Source organism: Archocentrus centrarchus, chromosome 14 (genome assembly GCF_007364275.1).
Source record: "Archocentrus centrarchus isolate MPI-CPG fArcCen1 chromosome 14, fArcCen1, whole genome shotgun sequence".
NCBI classification, from domain to species: domain Eukaryota; kingdom Metazoa; phylum Chordata; class Actinopteri; order Cichliformes; family Cichlidae; genus Archocentrus; species Archocentrus centrarchus.
The window spans coordinates 27172905-27192922 of NC_044359.1; the positions used below are offsets into that span (position 1 = coordinate 27172905).

The 20018-nt window shown below is 43.8% G+C and overlaps 1 protein-coding gene across 4 annotated transcripts in view; it reads left to right on the top strand.

Annotated features, from left to right (window-relative positions):
- The window catches only part of mtmr4 (myotubularin related protein 4), a 48956-nt gene extending 29800 nt beyond the window's left edge, over positions 1 to 19156 (top strand). For 3 of the 4 annotated variants that reach the window (XM_030745802.1, XM_030745803.1, XM_030745800.1), the window contains 17 exons: positions 4672 to 4788; positions 5870 to 5899; positions 6448 to 6530; positions 7498 to 7664; positions 7758 to 7854; positions 9187 to 9300; positions 9409 to 9599; positions 10746 to 10874; positions 11705 to 11816; positions 12285 to 12480; positions 12571 to 12756; positions 13003 to 13173; positions 13526 to 13680; positions 13834 to 15244; positions 15410 to 15520; positions 15634 to 15722; positions 17436 to 19156. In XM_030745802.1, the coding sequence (XP_030601662.1) occupies positions 4672 to 4788; positions 5870 to 5899; positions 6448 to 6530; positions 7498 to 7664; positions 7758 to 7854; positions 9187 to 9300; positions 9409 to 9599; positions 10746 to 10874; positions 11705 to 11816; positions 12285 to 12480; positions 12571 to 12756; positions 13003 to 13173; positions 13526 to 13680; positions 13834 to 15244; positions 15410 to 15520; positions 15634 to 15722; positions 17436 to 17613 (3537 nt within the window). In that variant the 3' untranslated portion in view covers positions 17614 to 19156. The remainder of the gene's footprint in view (positions 1 to 4671; positions 4789 to 5869; positions 5900 to 6447; positions 6531 to 7497; positions 7665 to 7757; positions 7855 to 9186; positions 9301 to 9408; positions 9600 to 10745; positions 10875 to 11704; positions 11817 to 12284; positions 12481 to 12570; positions 12757 to 13002; positions 13174 to 13525; positions 13681 to 13833; positions 15245 to 15409; positions 15521 to 15633; positions 15723 to 17435) is intronic. The other variant, XM_030745801.1, reaches the window with a different exon arrangement.
- The last annotated feature ends 862 nt before the right edge of the window (positions 19157 to 20018 follow it).

Here is a 20018-nt window from a genome sequence, read left to right on the forward strand (position 1 = left end):
TTTGGACTTTTTTCAATTTCAAATTCACAGAGATTCTAAACATCAGCCCCTGGGCTGTGCTTTCTCTGTATATCTGAAAATGTGCCTGCTGATGTAAGATGCTAACATCTACAAAAAACTCTCTTGGACCGATAGCCCAAACCCAACAGGAAGTCAGCCACGTTCACTTTAAAGTTTCATTTTTGCAGCATTTTTCGCCTTTTTCAGGCCTTTTTGCCTCAACTCCTCCTAGGGCATTTGACCCAGTGAGACCAAAATGGCTCCAGATCATCCACACAAGTAGCCCATCAAAAGATATTCATGGTTTTGTAGAATATTGAACGGTGTTGCCGTAGCAACCCTCTGAATTTGGACTTTTTTTCCATTTCAGGCCCAGATAGGTTCTAAACATCAGCCCCAGGGCAGTGCTTGGTCTGTGTACCTGAAATCGTGCATGCTGAAGTAACATCCTAAGACGCACAAAAAAGTCTCTTGGACCGATAGCCGAAATCCAACAGGAAGCCTGACATGTTCTAATTAAGGTGTCATTTTTGCAGCATTTTTCACATTTTTCAGGCCTGCTATTTGAATCATCTTCTACTACAGCTTTTCATCCAGTCACACCAAAATGGCTCCAGATCATCTACACAAGTAGCCCATCAAAAGATATTCATGCTTTTGTAGAATATTGAACGGTGTTGCCGTAGCAACCCTCTAAATGTGGGATTTTACTCATATACCACAGTGCACCAAATTGTTACATCTCTGACATACATTGTCCGATCTGCCTCAAACTTCACAGGCTTAATGGGAGGGTAAGGGAGACTGGACACACCCCTCTATCAGCTTTGTTTCACACTCATAACGCCACCTAGTGGCAACAGGAAATCAGTAGGACACTGATACTCATCATCCTATGGTCATTACAGTTTCATTGATGGCTGCAGGCATTACATAGAGCATTGTGACATATTAATTAGTGGGCACTCACCGACGCCACCTAGTGGAAGCGGGAGACGATCGACGCGAAGTACGGCTAGCCTGCTGAGCTGTCAACAGCCGGGTGAGCCAGCTACTCTCTCGTCTGCGAGAACCTCCGAGCGCGGTTCGGCTGGAGCGTGCCACGGGTCGACGCGCGGCTTGGCTGGAGCGCGCCAGGGGTCGACGCGCGCCGGGTGCGAGGGCCCGCTCATCGCCGCTTGCGGCTTTAATTTTATTTTATTTTTTTTCCCCCCTCACTGTCATTATTTAACTCCACTCTGTGTCCAGCAGAGTTAAAAGTAAATTAGAAAACTTGGTGGGTAACAGATATTTGTCTTTGAATGCAGCCATCGCCCACACTCTCTACAGATGAGGCATCATAAAATAAAAACAAATTAGTATACATTTAGAAAACTGCTCCTGAATTAGGCAAGCATGTGAAGATAAGGGATGCAAAGCTTTAATGAGGAAAATGTTAAAAGAAGGAAGCTGTTTTTGCATGTACATTATGAAGGAGCAAAAGGAAGTGAAGCGTAGCTCAGGCCTTTTAATTGCAGTGGCTGTGAAGCAGTGTTAGTGTTAGTGACATCAAAACTTGCACACATGTAGTCAGCCCATTTAAAGAGCAACTTCTAAATACAGCAGAAATTTTACATGAGTGGTGTGAAGCATATAGAGGAATAAATTATTCCAAGCTGTTCCACCAAGAAAACAGAAGCTGCTGCAGAGGATAAAAATGCTCAGAAGCATTTAGGTCAGTTAAGTGAGAAGCATTTTGAAGTCTGTTTCATGTTTGGGTACAAGTAGAAGAACTGTGATGGGTAACTTGTGCTCGACCCTCTGGTGTTAAGTGTGCTCTCTCTGGCTGTCTGCTGGTTAATGGAGCTTAGCATCATGTGTCTGGCACACTGGACAAAGGAAAGGTGGAGGGAGGAGGGCTTTGCCCAGCCTGGGGTCACTGTTTCTTTTTGTGGTTTTCAATTGAAGCATGTTTCCACTTGGTTTCTACTGAACTACAGGGAGTACCAACCTGTTCAAGTGTTTTATTATTAAAGTGCTGTGCTTTGAAGAGCTTTGTGTATCAAAGGTTTGTATATTTTTTCCAGCTGAGCAATATGCAGAGGAAGAGGGCATCATGGTCTACCAGCAATGTTTGAGGCTGTATTAGTCTGCAGTGCCTAAAACCTAATGCTTAATTCCTATAGCTGCATTTTCTGTTTCTGCATGATTATGCTTTGCTTCCCCTCCCGCTGCATTCACACATGCAGTCACACATTGTGTGTGTGTGTGTGTGTGTGTGTGTGTGTGTGTGTGTGTGTGTGTGTGTACTCTCCCATGATGGTTTCACTGACAGCTGATGTCTCTTACTGCAGTTTTCCTGCAGACAAAGTACAGGCATTTTCCCCGCCCCACCATATTTAATACCCTGCTGCCTTCCCTCCTGTGCGTGCAAGTCGTGGTGCATGCTTGCAGTTGTGTGTACGCATGCTCACGTGCGTGTCCTGACAGGCAGGCTGCTTAAACCGGAAGTCACGACTCACAAGTCAGTGTGTTTTTTTTTTTTTTTTTTTTTTTTTTTTTTTTTTTTTTTTTTTTTGAATATTTCTGCTGCTGAAGGCTTCATAGAGGAAACGTGACACAGTATCTCCTGCTGCACTTGCTGGCTGCCAGTGACTCATGCACCTACTTTTGGAGCACAGCTTGTTTAATGCAGCTCCCAGTCTGTACAGCATGTTAACTATGGCACTCTCAGCAGGACACTTCAAGTCTCTTCCACAGCAGAGAAACACACACTTTTTACATGCACTCTACTGCTGTTGAGGCAGCATTTAATGCAAATTGGCTGCATTCCCTTGCTTATGCAGTGTTTCCCCTTTTCTGTCTCTTCATGTTGTAAAAAATTAAATCTTCAGGTTTTTCTTTTCCTTTCTCATTCAGTAGCTCCATTTTTAAGCTCAACCCAGGTGCCAGTGCTGTTTGTTCCCCTGTCACTTTCAGTTTGGTTGAGCTGCATTTGAAAAAGTAGAATATTTAAATCTCCCAAAAATGTCCCAGTGTATTGTGTCTAGAAGGAGGGGGCTGCAACTGCCTATATTTGGCTTTGTTGATGTCTGAGCACAGAGTACTGAGTACTATGTGCTCTATTCCCAGGTTAAGCTGCACCCACCCCCACCCCCAATCATGCTTCCTGTCTGGATTCATGCACAGATTTTCAGTTAGAGATGAGCAACAGCAGGTGCAGTGATAAATGTCAGGGCTTTTATTTTATTTTTTTTTTCCCCTTTCAATTTAAACAGCTCTATGAACCGGTTGTTTTCAACAGCTTTTAACGTCTTCCCACTCTGTAACTTTTCTTTCTTTCTGCCTTAAGATTTTTATGTATTGGTTCATTTTGGTATGAGAGGTAAAAAGTCTGACTAGATGGGAGTATCAATCACACTTAGCTTTTGTGCTGTAGAGCTGTTTAACAGTGTTGGCTGTTTTGAAGTGGGCCTGCTATAATCTCCTATTTGCTCTGCTGCATGCTGTCCTTTAACATGCACTAGTGGGTCCTCCTCAGCATGACTCAGCAGTGCATGCTAATGCAGAATGAGGTAATGTTGTCTCCAAGCAACACTGTCCTCACTACTAGCAACTCAAGACCGGTGTCGCACTTTCTGCTTCCCAATGCCAGTGATTAGTTTAAAGCACCGATAGCGATAACAGTGCTTGTGGCAATCACATAGAAGTGACAACTAAGGGGGGGGGGAAGGGTCTCAAAGTCATGTTATAGTAAGGATTGAATGGGTTTAACATAATCCCCTACTTTACTGTTAAGCGTCTGATTTTCATATCAGCCAGGGAGAATGTTTTACAGCGGGAAAATAACTTCCATATCTGCATATAATTTTCTAATTCTCATGCTCCTGGTCAACACCATTTATGCAAGAGCTCACATTTCAATACTTTTTTAATTACAGCTTAAGTAAACAGAATAGCAGGAGTGGCTAGTCTGAAACTGATTAAAGGCTTCCGGTTTTAAATAAATGAGGATGTTTTTGGAGTTGGCACGTGCAACCATGTGTCTCTTCCACTCTGCAGACTTATAAAGATAATGCCCTGCCTCAGGATGAAATGAAAAATGTCCCGTTAACCTCTGTTGGGAACCAATTACCTTAATGTAGGGGTCTGAAGCTGAAGCCAGGGCTTGGCTGTGACTAATCAAATGGCTATGGAATGTTAATGGACAGTTTGGGATCCCTCTCCCTCTGCACCGGCGCAGACAGTTTCCCTCCCACCAGCAAGCCCTCTGTGCTCACAAAGGGTCTTCTGTAAAACTAGTATGCACTAATTGGACAGTTATATATGCATGCTCCCCCCCCGCCCTCCCCCTCCCTCTTTTCATGTTGCTCTCTTTTCACTTAGCAAAATGAAATGCCATGCCAATGTGATACTTGATTGTCGTACTCTTACAGGTACTTAAACTCATCCACAGTACTGTTCAGACATTAATGGTCTGACTCTTCAGTTGAATTCATCAAATCTAAATGTGTCATTGTCTGAAAATGACATTCTCATGATCGATATTTAGAACAAGCCAGGACCAAACTGAGGCCACAGCTTTAAAATAACTGTCAGGATTAGATTTTCAGTAGATGCAGTAAAACCAGTAAATGTGAGGTTTCATGCATATGAGATTTAATGTGTGTGTGTGTGTGTGTGTGTCTACAGGTGCCGTTCCCAGTTCTTCAGGGGGAAGGGGTGGAATATCTTGGCCGTGCTGATGAAGCCATCATTGCCATTTCTAACTACAGGCTTCACATCAAGTTCAAGGACTCAGTCATCAATGTGAGTGCATGTCTCAGACAAACCTACCAAAAACACCACAGAATTGTCACTCCAGCCCCAACGGTGTGTGTAATTATTGCTGCTGTGGTGCCACTCGATTACAGAGCCAATAAGAGGAGATGGAAGGATGTATAGTTTGGATGCAGTTGGGCTTTTTCCCCTTCCCTGTAAAAGTTTTATTAACAAATAACTGTGCTAACAAGGAAAATAAACTTTCAGTGGGGTTCCTGTAAAGCCCCCCCCCCCCCTTTTTTTTTTTTTTTTGGGTTGTATTCCAGCTTACTTGGCATTTAGTTGTTTGTACCAAGGTTGAACCACAGGAGTAGTGGGCCCTCTAAGTCCTGAGACCGCAAAGGTTTATGTGACATCCGGTCTCCAAAGGCCCGGCCCTCACTGGCAGTGATGTCCTCCAGCCCACTCCTGCTGACGTCAGGCCTAGCTCAAATACAAACAGGCTGGTTGTTTGCATTCATTGGCAGTAAAATTCCTCCTTTTTCCCAAATCCCTGTCATCTTTTCCAGAAGCTGACTCCTTCTGGAAATGATGACAGTTTTAAAAGGAAGTAGAAGGCAAGGGCCAATCTCCAAGGCACTTCTTCACCTTGACTGACTTTAATTAGAAGAGTGAGATTACCACACTCAGTTCAACTGTCACCATCTAACAGTCCTTATCAAACTGATTTCCTACTAGACAGACTCCTGCCTTGACCCCAGAAGCACAAATGAACATTGTATGAATGCCAACAAACAGCTACCTTTCACCTACACCTCCCCTTCACAACTCTTTACAACCTCTTTTAAGTTGTTTTCTTGCCCTTTGCTCCTGCCTGTGTTTGTCATTCTCTCCATGATTTCCATTTGACTTGGCCGTGTGCTGCAAATAGTGCACTGCATGATCTACTTGATTGTCTTTTCATCTTGCGGCCTCTTTGGTGTGTTCTTTCCTTTTTAACTCTTCATTTCCCAATGTCTCCTTTTTTGGGTTTAATAGCTTTTTGTTTTGTTTTTTTTCCATTTCCTCCTGTCGTGTCTTCCCTCCCTCCCTCTCTTTGTCTCTGCTCCATGGTGTCACTGTGTTTTAGACCTACCCAGGTGTGGACATTGACATATCTGTGAGTACCATATGATAAAACACCACCCTCTGCCATTGTCTAGATGGCTGTCATTAAGCTCCTCTTCACTTTATATGATTGGGATGCAGTGAGGACAAACTGTAATTTACATTCAGCAGAGTGGTAGCTGGATTAATCATTCTGTGAAATGACTGGGCTGCAAGCACTTTCTCTCATGATTTGAATTGGCTGTTATTTATGAAAGGTGCTCATAGTCAAAGGTTTATGTAAGTGTTTGTTTTTTGTGTTTTAAATAAGTAAGCCTTGGCACAGCCTTAACATTTTAGTCTACAATACCACTTAACAGCTTGAAAAGCATAAGAGACAGCATGTTTGTAGCTGTTGCTTGGAATAACAGATCTAGAGACAAAGTTAGAACAGCAGCGAGGCCTTCTGTTCCTCTGCAGTCAAGTTTAAGCTTTACTTTGTGTCTAACCTGGATACAGTCCGTACTAGACCAGAGGGTGGTAATTTCTCTACGGATGTGCTGTCTGCTCTGACGATAGGCTATCAGGCTAATTGCATGTGCTCTCTGTCTCCCTCTGCAGGTGCCTCTCAGGCTGATAGAAAGTGTAGAGAGCAGAGATATGTTCCAGTTGCACATCATCTGCAAAGACTCTAAAGTTGTCAGGTAAGAACTCCTCACGCTCTCATACACTGCTCCGGTACACATTTGAATGAGTATTACTAACTGTACATATTGCAGTGACACTAATTGACATACACACATAAAACAGCTGTTACAATACTTAGTATAGTAATAAATGATCTTAACATCATTCCAGTGTTCTTCCTCATCTCCTGCATTACATTACATTATTTATGTTGGTGATTGTGGAGACTGTTTTATGTTCACGTAATTTAAGAGGGGCATCCCAGCCTGCGTGGTAAAGTTCAGGTAAATGCATTTACTTAGGGATGCCAAACATATGGCCAGCAGGCCAGAACTGGCCTGTCAAAGGGTCCAACGTGGCTGCTAGATGTGTCGTTTAAAGATCCACTGTAAATTGTACGTATAACGGCAGACTGACTGAATGTGGAGTTCATTTTGGCCTACTTCAGACCAAATTAAGTGGTCAAGTAAAATGTTTTTAACATCCCTCGAACTGGAAAAATAGTCTGTTTTTGATGAAGCATTACGTTTCATCACCAATTACATGAGCAACATGCACTGAATAAATCTACACAGAATAAAGTGAGGATTGCAGAGTGTTCTGTGGACTTCTTTTAGGAGAGATCAGTTTGTTTTGTACAGCTGAACTGTAGCTGTAGTTAATGATTTCAGTCAGGTCTTGTGATAAACTATCGCTTGCCCAGATCAGATAGGAAATGTATAATTACTTCCAAAGTTTCAAAGGTTAAAAAAAGCTGTTGGTAAATTCTCATCTATGTGCTCATGAACATCTGTAAAGTTTGAAATCAGTGGAGCCTTCGAATACTCGGTAGCAGATGTGCCCAGCAGCATGTTGGTTCCTCATCATTAAGCAGCCACATTACTAAAGGCTGGAAAATCACTGAACAGCTGATTTTTGTTTTTCTCGTAGTCCCCAACACATGAAGGGTTTGTTGGATCTCACTAGTCTTTCTGATCTCCACAGATGCCACTTTGCAACATTCAAACAGTGCCAGGAGTGGGTCAAACGTCTGAACCGGGCCATAACCCACCCATCCCGACTTGAGGACCTGTTCGCCCTGGCCTATCACGCGTGGTGTCTAGGAGGCAGTGCTGACGATGAAGATCAGCACCTTCATCTCTGCCGCCCAGGTTCACCTGCATAAATTCACAAGTTTTAAGAACAAGTAAATGTTTGAGGTTTTTTTTTTCATTTATACCCTCCCTCCCACGTGCTGTTTTTAGGTGATCATGTACGTCAGAGAATGGAACTGGAGGTCAAGAGGATGGGCTTTGATACTCAAAACACCTGGAGAGTGTCTGACATCAACTGCAACTACAAGTATGTTGCTGATATTTAACTATAAATAGCACAGCTCTTCTGTCTTTGCAGATAACTGCATATAGTGTTAGTAGTATAGACTAGTCTCATTATAAAGAATAATTACTGTTTGAATAGTTAATGGAGAATGGCAGTTTCTGTGAGCTTTCAGAGAGCTCTGGCAGAACGGGACTGGAATTAGGCAGGCCTCGAAACACTCTGACCACAATGTAACCACACTGAATCGACTGTTTAAAAAACTAAATTAAAAAAGCATGTATGTTTTGGTGCCTCTCAGCACTGTGTTTAAACTCTGGTTGGAAATGGAAGTTTAAAAAATTTTTAGTTGGTTACCTTTTGATAAATATTTTGTCAAGATAGATTTAAAACTAAACTTCAAGGGGAAATCTTGCTGGTTGAGGACAGCAGCTGCAGTTTGAAAAACATCTGATCTTATCAAACATGTGAGGCGTGCCTCTCCAGAGGGACACCTGGGGGTGGGAGGGAAAAAACAAGGTGAAAGGCAACACTTGGAATTCTTTTTAAACTCACTCCTGGAATTATGCATCCCATAGCTTTAGATATGGTGTGACTTTGGTGTTTTCTTCATCATCCACTGTGTCTAAAAGTCTGTGGAGTTTGGAACTGTAATTCAGTAATGGTTGTCCAATAGGGTCACTGTAAACAAGAAAAACTAATGGCTAATCTAGGATATCTTTAATGTTGCCGTTTTCACTGTCATTCAACCAAACAAGGGATACACGGGTCAATGTGTATTTGTCATCATTGTTTCCCTCGTCTTATCTCTCAGGTTGGGTAGTCTGCCCTTAAATTAAAATGTGTACATTAAGGCAGTCAGTCAAGCAGAAAAAATATAGTGAATGGGTGTATGAGTTTGCGCGCCTGCACGTCAGCATCTCTTTTTGCTGTCTGGGTAAATAAATGCTACAAAAAAAGGTCAGTCTGCTTGGAGGGCCCAGGAGAACACATCCCACAGAGAGAGACAGACACACAGGACAACTGGCTAATTAAACAAGCCACAGCCTGCTGAGGCCCATGACTCAGCACTGTGTTTCACTTACACACACACAGCCTCTCTCCCTCCTGCCATTAGACAGTGGGCAAGTGAAGAGAATTTAAAAGGTATCACGGGAGAGAACGAGGAGAGATCAGAGACAGATGGAGTTTTCTGATTTGTTCTCTGCCCCAGCTGAGATACTGAAGCTGCAGTAACCCTGAAAACCAGAACATTTCAGTGTTTCATCTTGTTTTTCCCCGTTAAATGATAATGCAGCATTATAAACTGTTTGAAAGCTTTCTCTAAGAACCTCTGACCTCCTGTTCGTTCTGTAGGCTTTGCTCCAGCTACCCACAGAAGCTTCTGGTTCCAATCTGGATCACTGACAAAGAGCTGGAGAGTGTGGCTTCTTTCAGATCCTGGAAGAGGATCCCAGTGGTGGTCTACAGGTAACTTGGCTTGCACAAAGTTGTGCATGCTTTTTCCAGCTTATTTTAGTACAACCTGAAGAAAATCAATGCTCTTAGGTTTACTTACTCTAGAACCTTGAATTCCAGGCACCAAAAGAACGGGGCAGTGATCGCCCGTTGCAGCCAGCCAGAGATTAGCTGGTGGGGCTGGAGGAACACCGATGATGAGTATCTAGTAACGTCCATTGCTAAGGCCTGTCAGACGGACACCGGAGCCAAAGGTGCACAAGCAACCCGACAACGTGGGGAAGCTCCCGACTCTTCTGATAGTGATTTTGGTAATCCCCCATGTTTGATTTTTCTCTACATACTTACACTCTTAATCCATTTTCACATCTGTGCATTACACGATGACCCTGCTTGTCAAATGTCCAGTTGGACATTAAACCGTCTGAGGTTCAAATTCACCCAGTTGCTGCAAATTCACAGCTCGTGTTATCATATCCTGCTTCTTCCAGTCTACTCAGGCAGCCCTTGCACCTATACCAGAGTGCTTCCAGTAGTGAAAATGTTGGAATCTTTCTAGCACATAACAGCCATGTCCTCGCCTGTAATTCTCCTGACACTAATTCTAAAATGTGTTCACAAACTTTGCCCAGAGAGAAAAAGATGCATTCATTTATTTGTCTAATTATCATTGTGTACTTGAAGGACTACCAACTGATAATAAATTGAAATATAACTGCGTTTTCAAGAACGGGCCTGTTCAGCAATTCATTATCAATTTACAGTATACAGTAGTTAAACACACATCACATTTATCTTCATAATGTAACTTGTTTTTTTTTTTTTGTTTTTTTTTCAGAGGTTTGCAGGCATTCACAAGGCTGGGAATGTGTTTTTTCCTTCATTGCTAATGGCCTCCCATTTTAACAGAAAGTACATGCATTATCCATCAGTGTTGCTGCATTATAATCATTGTGGGTTACAGAAAGTAGGACAGCTGTCAGCACAGCTTGTACAGTACAGAAAAACAACTTTATCTTTTTCAGACTTGGTTTTGCTTTCCCTTTTTTCCCTGTTAATTTACAAGAAGCACACAGATATGTCAAATTACAGAGTGCACAATTACAGGCACATGGTTCACAACAAGCTTCTGAGTGAGTGGCAGCATAGCACTAACGGGGCGTAGGGAGAAGCAGTCAGGTTTGAGTCTCGGTAATTACTCGTCTTTCTCTGTGGAAAGGAGGCTTCTTGACTTGTGACTGTTACCAATAGTAACAATAGTTGTCATCAGGAGGAGAGTTTTTTTTTTTTTCCCCCCTTTTTTCAGTAGGTTACAAATGGAGTCAGTTTCTCTTAATCGTGTTCCCTGCAACTCTCTCACCGTCCTTCTCCTTCCACGCGTTCCCTCCCTTCCTCTCCCCAGCAGGTCGATTCACACTACACTGTCCTCTAACGACACAAATCTGCTTTCTCCCTAGACTCATCTCTGACGGGAGGCTCCAGCAGCAACGACAACACTGTGTTGCCAAAGCTGCTGATCCTGGATGCTCGTTCATACACCGCTGCAGTGGCTAACCGAGCCAAGGGCGGAGGCTGCGAATGTGAAGGTTGGCATAATCAAAAATTAGTAACGTCTTCAAAAAGTCACATTAAACTAAAAATGTTGCCATCTTTGAACGTTATCTGAAGTGTATGCTTCTGATTCTACTGAGGGATTCAAACAGGCAGAGGAAATTCATTAAGAAGTAAAACAGTATTTTTACTCAGTATTTGGATCAGATTTCTAAAATGTTTTGCTCATAGTGACTCAGTAATTTTATACCCAACTTGGCAAATCTCAGCTCTTTGAAGTGTAGTTATTAACTGATTTAAAAAAAAAAAGAAAAAAAAAAATCAGTCTGAACTTCTGGTGTCTGAACAAGTAAATGGGTAATTATATTATAATGTGCTGTCCGAAACAGCTGTGTGATGGTTTGCTATAAGTAGTGATTTTTTTATTTTATTTTATTTTTTTTTATTTTTTAATTTAATTTAATTTTTTTTAAATTTATTTTTAAGTTTGATCAGCTTGAATGTTTTTAAAACCAGGATGGGCTCTGATATGAGAGCAGTGTAGAGCTTATTGGTCCTCATCTGTAGCTTCAGCACTATGCTGTTAGACCTGTCATAGCACATCTTTTTAAGAAAGTGCTGCTTTCCACTCTAGAAACAATGGCTTCTCTCTTCACCATGCTTTGCTAAAAGCATTCTGTGTGGTAGTCCAGTTTGAGAAAATGGAAAATATTACTGCCACTCATGGCAGCACACAGTCACTTTCAGATAACTCGGGCATACATAAAAGGATGTAGCTCCTAAAAACTATGAATGTTATATTAAAAACAAATCATTGTCAGTTTATGTCTTATGACCTTCATCAGAGTTGTTTGTTTGTGTTCAGAGTACTACCCCAGCTGTGAGATCATGTTTATGGGAATGGCCAACATCCATGCTATCCGGAACAGTTTCCAGGCTCTCAGGGCTGTCTGCAGTCAAATCCCAGATCCAGGAAAGTAAGTCGATCTATTTGACCTTTCTCTCTTAGCGGCTCTGCCCTCGTTTGCACCTCCCTCTGCCTCCTCTGTTTTACTGGGTTCACCACACAGTAATGCAACACCACATAGACGGAAACACTGCCACAGTCCTGTTCCTGCTGGGCTTGCCAGCTGTTGGTCTGTATACATCAACCAACAGCACATGTGTGCTATGGGTGTCTGTCTGTCCCTGTATTTACATGTGTTTTCTGTGTGTGTGTGTGTGTGTGTGTGTGTGTGTGTGTGTGTGTGTGTTTTTTTTTTTTTTTTTTTCTTTTTTCTTTTTTTACCTTGAATGTGTGCAGTGAAGCAGAGAGACCTCCCTGCTCAGTCATAGTTAACCTAAAGTAACCCCGGCTAATATATCCACATTGTATCCAGTCTTCAGATTGCCTAATTTATGGCATTTTCTGTATAGTTGTTTAATCCCCCTTCTGGTGTTTCCAGCTGGCTTTCAGCACTGGAGAGCACCCGTTGGCTGCAGCACCTGTCTGTTATGCTGAAGGCTGCCACTCTAGTATGTTCAGCAGTGGAGCGGGACAGTCGTCCTGTCCTGGTCCATTGTTCAGACGGGTGGGACCGCACACCCCAGATTGTAGCCCTCGCCAAGATCCTGCTGGACCCCTACTACAGGACATTAGAGGTGAGTGTCTGCGCAGTTCAGTATTAATTTAGATGGATTTGATTTTTAGATCACATGCAGACATATTCTCATAAATGAGGGTCTCCACAGGGTTTCCAGGTGCTTGTAGAGACTGAGTGGCTGGACTATGGCCATAAGTTTGGGGACCGCTGTGGCCACCAGGAGAACGCAGACGACGTGAGTGAGCAGTGTCCGGTCTTCCTGCAGTGGCTGGACTGTGTTCACCAGCTGCTCAAACAGTTCCCCTGCCTGTTTGAGTTCAACGAGGCCTTCCTGGTGGGTGGTTGGACAGCAATCTATATTAATCTGTCTTGCTCATGATTCTATACATTTTCTTGTAATCGTTCCATCAATAAACTTTAAACAGTGACATTTTTCCCAGCATTACATGAAACCGTACATTTTCCCTAATGATTGGTAATCTTTCACATCAGTCAACTGTCACACAGAACTGACAGTGAGAATTATTTTCATCACTGCTGTAATAAAGGGCCTGACTTGAGGTGTGTTCACATTGTCCAGGTCAAGTTGGTGCAGCACACATACTCATGTCTTTATGGAACATTTCTGTGCAACAACGCTCGTGAAAGGGAGGCGAAGAACGTCTACAAACGCACCTGCTCTGTGTGGTCTCTGCTTCGCGCAGGAAACAAGAACTTCCAGAATTTCCTCTACATCCCATCTCACGACATGGTACCTGTCAGTTTTCACCGCATTTGTAGTCGAGTTACCACTTAAGTACACTTACAGCTGGATATTGCTTCCTGCCTTTCAGTTAGTGTGGAGTGAGGGGACTTGCTGAAGGAAACGGTAGATCATAGTATTTCAGGATCATGGTAATGATTATAATCTTCAGTCTTAGTGAGCAGAATAAGGGGTTTGATTAATGGATAGTGTGACTTTTAGATTTTTAACTTCATTTTGATTAAAGATTTAAGCCAGAAGATTAAATCGATCATACTTTCTCTGCCACCCTTGCTGATGCTCATTCAAAGCATTATGATCTTTGCTGTTACTACATACTTGTGATTCATTTGTCTGCCAGGTGCTGCAGCCAGTCTGCCATACTCGGGCACTACAGTTGTGGACAGCTGTCTACCTGCCCACATCCTCCCCCTGCACTGCTGTGGATGATTCTGTGGATCTCTACCTCCCCCCCTCCATCACAGGAGACGAGCTCACCTCCCGTTCCCTGGACAGGTCCGTTTAATCTGTACATACTGTCTCTGCAGTCTAACTAGTGATGTGGTACATAGTCAGACTGCCCTCTAGAGTTCAAAATGGGGAACTGTATTACTGCCTTTAATACACATTAAAAAACAAATTAAATCTGTATGCTCTTCTGATTTCCAGACTTCCTAAGACCCGCTCCGTGGATGACCTGCTGTCAGCTTTTGAGAATGGGATGCCACTGACACGAACATCCAGTGACCCCAATCTCAACAAGCACTGCCAGGAGGATCGCTCTGCACTGGAGCCCTCATCTGCTATGGAAGAAACCTCTACAGAAGCCTCCAACGAAGTCATACCTGACACTGCGGTGGACAGTGGGGAGGTACAACCTGTGCATCAGACTCCTGCCAAGACTCCAGATGCTGTCCCAGGCATAGTGGGTGCTGAAGAGAAGGTGGACGAGCCCTGTTTTACTACACAGCCCCTGCCTTCTCTGCCCCTCTCCCCTGTCCCCCTCAGTCAGGATGTCGCACTCGCTCACACTGCCTTTTCCACTCCTGCCCTCCTGCAAGCTTTGCATCAAATCACAGATTCTCCACTCCCACAACCTCCACCGGAGGCTGAGAGCCCCTGTAGGACTGCTGAGAGTATACCCTCACCCACTCATAAATCAGAGCCCTGCTTACCCCTGCCCTGCAAAAGCACTCAACCTGCAGCCAACACACCAACCTCCCTATTGAAAGAACATGTTGATAGTCCGTCAAAGAGCCTGCTGGCTGTAAAGCAGCTAACACCACTCCTTCCCATGGGGGACTCCACTGAGACTCTTACAGGTGAGGATGATCACCCCATCTTGCCCTCCACAGTGACCCAGGAATTTACCCAGAATACTTCAAATGATGAGGAGCCACCTGAGTTGCAGGCACAAGCTCAACCCCAGAAAGAGAAGGAGGACACAAGGACAAGGGGAAGGGAGCGTGTGTTGGCGGCAGCTCCTATAGACTGCACCCAGGTAACTGCTCGCCCTTTGATCTCCCAGAGCCAGCTCTCGGACCTGTCCCTGTTCAGCTCCCACTGGGAGAGTGTCCAGGGTCTCGTCCAGTCTGCCTCTGGGGCCAGCCGGGCCCAGCAGCCTAACATTCACCAGAGCCGCCGGCTTCCCAGTAAACTCCTCCGTGCCCAGGGCTTTGTCTTTGCCAGTGGCTCGCAGTTCTGCCGCAGGGAGGCTCTCTGTCCTAGTAGCGCGCTGCAGGCTGGATGGCCACCTGCTGCCAGGAGTGCAGGCTACATTGGCCTGTGTGGGCCTGCAGCCCTCACCAGCCTGGCACCCCATCAGTTCCTGCCAGCACCTTATTCCTCACCGTCAACTTCCAGCTCCCCACCCCCACCCCAGGCCCCAGCTTACCTTGATGACGACGGGCTGCCGGTGCCGATGGATGCAGTGCAGCAAAGACTGCGACAGATCGAGGCGGGTTACAAGCAGGAGGTTGAGGTGCTGCGGCAGCAGGTGCGACAGCTGCAGATGAGGCTCGAGAGTAAACAGTATGGCACCCCTCCCTCGGAGCCAGACATCGAGTATGAGGATGACATTGTGAGTGACCTCTTTAAGCAAAGACGTACAGTACCAGTCAAAAGTTTGGACACACTTTTGACTGGTACCGTAGAAGCATTTCTTCGGTCTTCACTATGTACTCTAAATTATTTTCAGGAGTATGCTTATTCCTGTCATCCTCTGATCTCATCCTGTTCTCTTCAGACATGTCTGCGTGAGTCAGACAACAGCAACGAGGAGGATTCTCTGTCCACCCACAGTGAGGACCGTCTGTCTGAGGGCAGCTGGGATCGAGTGGAGCCCAAGGACACTGAGGTGCGCATCCTACAGAGCTCTTTCCACTCTTCCTTCCTTCCCACTCACTTGCATGGCCAGGAGCACCTCCTTTATATCACACACTTTTCTATCTCTATGTCTGGATCTAATAGGTCACGAGGTGGGTGCCCGACCACATGGCCTCCCATTGTTTCAACTGTGACTGTGAGTTCTGGATAGCTAAGAGACGTCACCACTGCAGGTGGGGCTTCACTGTTTTTTCTGTATTTTTTTTATCCCCACTATCACTTAATCACTGGTTATTTCTTCTATTGTTCAAAAAGTGTAAAGTTGTGATAAACCTATCTTCTAGTTTTTCTATCTTAAGGAATAGAGCAGTATTAGTGGGGAAATATTTGTATTTGAGCAAGAAAGTAACCTCTAACACAGGGGTGGGTAACTCCAGGCCTCGAGGTCTGGTGTCGTGCAGGTTTTAGATGTGTCCCTGATCCAACACACCTGAATCAAATGGCTGAATGACCTCCTCAATATGCAGTCAAGTTCTCCAGAGTCCTGCTAATGACTTCTATATGTGATTCAGGTGTGTTGGATCAGGGACACATCTAAAACCTGCAGGACACTGGCCCTCGAGGCCTGGAGTTGCCCACCCCTGCTCTAACAGGCTGATGGCTGAGCGAGCTTAGCAAATGCTAACCTAGCTAGCTGTTTGCCGTATGAAGGCATAATGTTGTGTTACAAAGGGATATGTGCTCAGCTGTTCCTTTTATTCTGGCTCAGATTTGACGGCAGTTTGTTGCCTTTTGAATAGAATCAGGCAAGCTGTTCAGCCTGTTTTCAGTCTTTGTGCTAAGCCATTCTGATCAGCTGCTGCTTCATATAAAGTACAAGATTAGTCTTATCTCACACTCAACATGAGAGAGTACATTTTCCAAATGCTATGCAAATTCTTTTTAACATTTAGGCCTTAATATTTTTTGCATCTTAAGTGGAAGCTGCTCTACGATTAACACTTGTCTAAGAGATCTGAGTATTTCCTTTTTTAAAAGCTGTCTGTATTTGGATATTTTGTATGCCCATTTCTCTCTGCAGCTTTTAGTTGCAGAGTGACTGCCAAAGCAGCACCCTGCCTTTTTAAGACAGTTTGTGTATCTTCCAAACCAGGCTTTGGTTTCAGCATCAAAGGCTCTTGACTCACTTGGGAATTAATTATATGCTCCACTGAGACATTTTGGAGGGAAAAAAAATCATATTCACAGGCGGTAGCACTCCTGAATAGTACATGTATGTAACTATTAGATCCATTTTCTTATGTGATTTTAAAACAGTTTAAAGTTTTCCTGTAGTCAATAAATAGAATCAGCTCATTTATAATGTATGTAAACAGTGACTGCCAATGGAGACAGATAAAATGCAGTACAGGCTTGAGCTGCAGTTTTTCGCAATTACCCGTTTTTAATTGAAGTGTGGATTACTGTGGGTAAGGAAAGCCCCCCCCCCCCTCCGTTTGCGGCTTTATTTGACAGTTTTGCAGTGTAGAGAGAGGAAAGTGGGAGGAGAGAGATGGGGGAAGGCATGCAGTAATTGGCGACAGGTCAGGACTCAAATCTGCACCGCCTGCACTGCCATGCGGCATACGTGGTCGCCTGCTTGTCCGCTGAGCCACCCTGGCGCCCAAGAAAAGGCTTTTAAATGTGCCTCAGGAAGAGAGCTGCAGACATTGAAGTATAAAGCCATTCATACTCTATAGCTGATAAGGCAACAATCAGCATGTGAATTGTCTTAGATGTTTTATTTTTGCCCTCTCTGCAGCATTTTGGGTCCTGAAATGTGTAATGTGAGGAGCTTTTATTTTGAAAGATCACAGATTTGGTATCTGAAGTGCCTGAAACCTTTATATCTAATATAATTTTGCCCTTTTATTGACTTTTCCTTTTTGTGTGTTCTCCATTTTCAGGAACTGCGGTAATGTGTTCTGTAAAGACTGTTGTCATCTGAAGCTTCCCATCCCAGACCAGCAGCTTTACGACCCTGTGTTGGTCTGCAACACCTGCCACGACCTGCTCCTCGAATGTCGCAACCGTGAGATCCGTAGCCAGCAGCTTAAGAAGGCCATTGCTACAGCATCCAGCTGAGAGACACTTCTAAAGAATTGTTGCCTCGGCTTTGTCCTGCTCGTATGGGACTGATGAGCTGTGCGCTGTTTAAACCGCCAACCGGCTGTAGTTTGGCTGCAGGGGCGGGAATGAGGAGCACTCTTTGGGAGGCTGGGTTTTAAAACGGATGAGATGCACGCGGATACTGTGAGGGAATTGAGGTGTGCTAGCAGGTGGAGGGGGGGGGGGGGGGGGGGTTGTTCAGACATTTTTTTTTTTTTAGGCCAGAGCGCTGCAGCGTCCTGCTGCCTCCACACGGCTCAGTCCTCTAGTGGTGCCCTGCCTGAGACACATCTCCTCCAACCTGTCCGCACACCTTTAGTACCAAACACCTACACCCTCCTGACAGACACTGTCTTGCAGTTCAGAGGACAATCGCTCACCCTTCCACGTGTCGGGGACTCCAAAGCCTGTACCTGTACTACTGGAGGCTTTCAACTTTAAAAGAACAGAATTGCTGCTACAGTATTTAAAAGTCTAATTTTGTATTCTTATTTTGTGCACTACTAGTTGTTGTGTATTGGAGGGCACTTGTGACCAAACTTGAGCAAAAGGGAGAAATCTGCTGTTTATTTTGCCATAGCATTTTTTTTTTTTTTTCCTTTTGTTTTGGAGCCTGAATGTAACGTGATGGGTAACTGGACTGGGTTTATGTTAATGTGCATTTGGTGGGTCGTGTATATGTTCATTGCTGCAATGTCTTTTCGAAATTCTGTATGTGCCCAGTCAATGTGGTTGTCTTTATCAATGCTTTTCTCCGGTGTAGCCATGGTGCAACCTTTGCTCAGTGATGCGTGGGACAGACTGATCTGGTTTCATGGGCACAGGATGAGGCTGGGAGACAGCAGCTTTCTATGAAGTCTTCTTCAGATGAGTCATTTGGAGGTACTTCAAAGATGTGACTAAAGGTTTGTGCTGAGGTTCTTGTGATTTGAATGGCTCAGTGTCCACGTAAAGCTCGACGTCCATCTGACTGATGCCTCCGCACATTGTCAGCTGGCAGTAAAGAATGAACAGAGCACTTAGTTTTTGTTTGTTTAGGGGAGTTTGGCAACAATCCCCTTTTTAAAAATGTTTGTGTCTACTGGTTGTTGAGAAAATGGTGCCATATTTTGTTGTCTATTTTTATTTTTTAAAGCTTTTTTTTTTTTTCTTTTTTCTTTTTTTTTCTTTATGGATGGCAGCAGGTTTCTAATTGGCCACCTCTGTATGTTAACGGTACAGATAGCTAGCTGCTTAATAACACTGAGACGACTAAAGATTAACTGAGTTTGATAACGAGGCTAACAATGTCAGTGGATGATCACTGAATTAGTTAGCTTTGTGGTTATCGTCTAATATTTGGAATCTTTTGCACGGGGTTTATGAAGTTGAAATCTTTGAGGAGCTCAGAAATGTAACATACTTAGTTATCTGATCTGTAGTGGTGGCTGAAACCTGTCACTTAATGAATTATTGTTGTAAAGAAATGCACTGTAAAAATTAAATCTCATGGGTTAAAATAAAGGATTATATCATGGCTCTGTTTTACTGGTGTTTGTGTGTGTATTGTCAAGCTAATTATAAAGAGAACCTGCAGTTTTTAAATTACTTAATTTATTGGGAAGAAAAGCTATTCAAACCTACCTGTTCTATGTGGGAAAAGGAATTGCCCCTACTGTTAAATCATGAATTAAATGTGACTAAAACTTTTTAAACTGAGTTGAATTTCATGAACCACCTGCAGAATCAAAGAATGGAAGCTGTCTGACAAAGTGAAGCAGGCTAAAAGCTCTCAAAAAGCAGCACCTAATGCAATGATCTAAAGAAACGGCTGAGAAACAAAGTCACTGGCAGCTATCAGTCTGGAAAGGGTTATAAAACCATTTGGGACTCCAGAGAACCCCATTGAGAGACTGGGCAAATATTGGCATCCACAGGAGACTTCCCAGGAGAAACCCACTGCTGAATAAAAAGAACACACAAGCTCGTCTCACATTTACCAAAAAACATCTTTATGATCCCCAAGACTTGGCATGACCTTAAACAGGCTGTTCATGCTGGAAAACCCTCCAGTGTGGCTGAATTAAAACAATACTGCAAAGAAGAGTGGTCAAACTCCTCCACAGTGATTGGAAAGTCTCACTGCCAGTTATCACAAATGCTTGATTGCAGTTCTTGGAACCAAGGGTGGCACAACCAGTTTTTTGGGGGGTTTAGGGGGCAATTACTTTCTCACACAGAGCAGGTGTTTTTGAAAAGCTTTTTTTTCCCCTCAAACTTAGGATTAAAAACAAAAGTGACCTGAAAGATCATGACTATGCTGGAAACCTGGACCCTCCATGGACAATTACCAATACTACGTGAAGTTCCTTCTGAAAGTCTACTAGTAGATGTGAATGCAG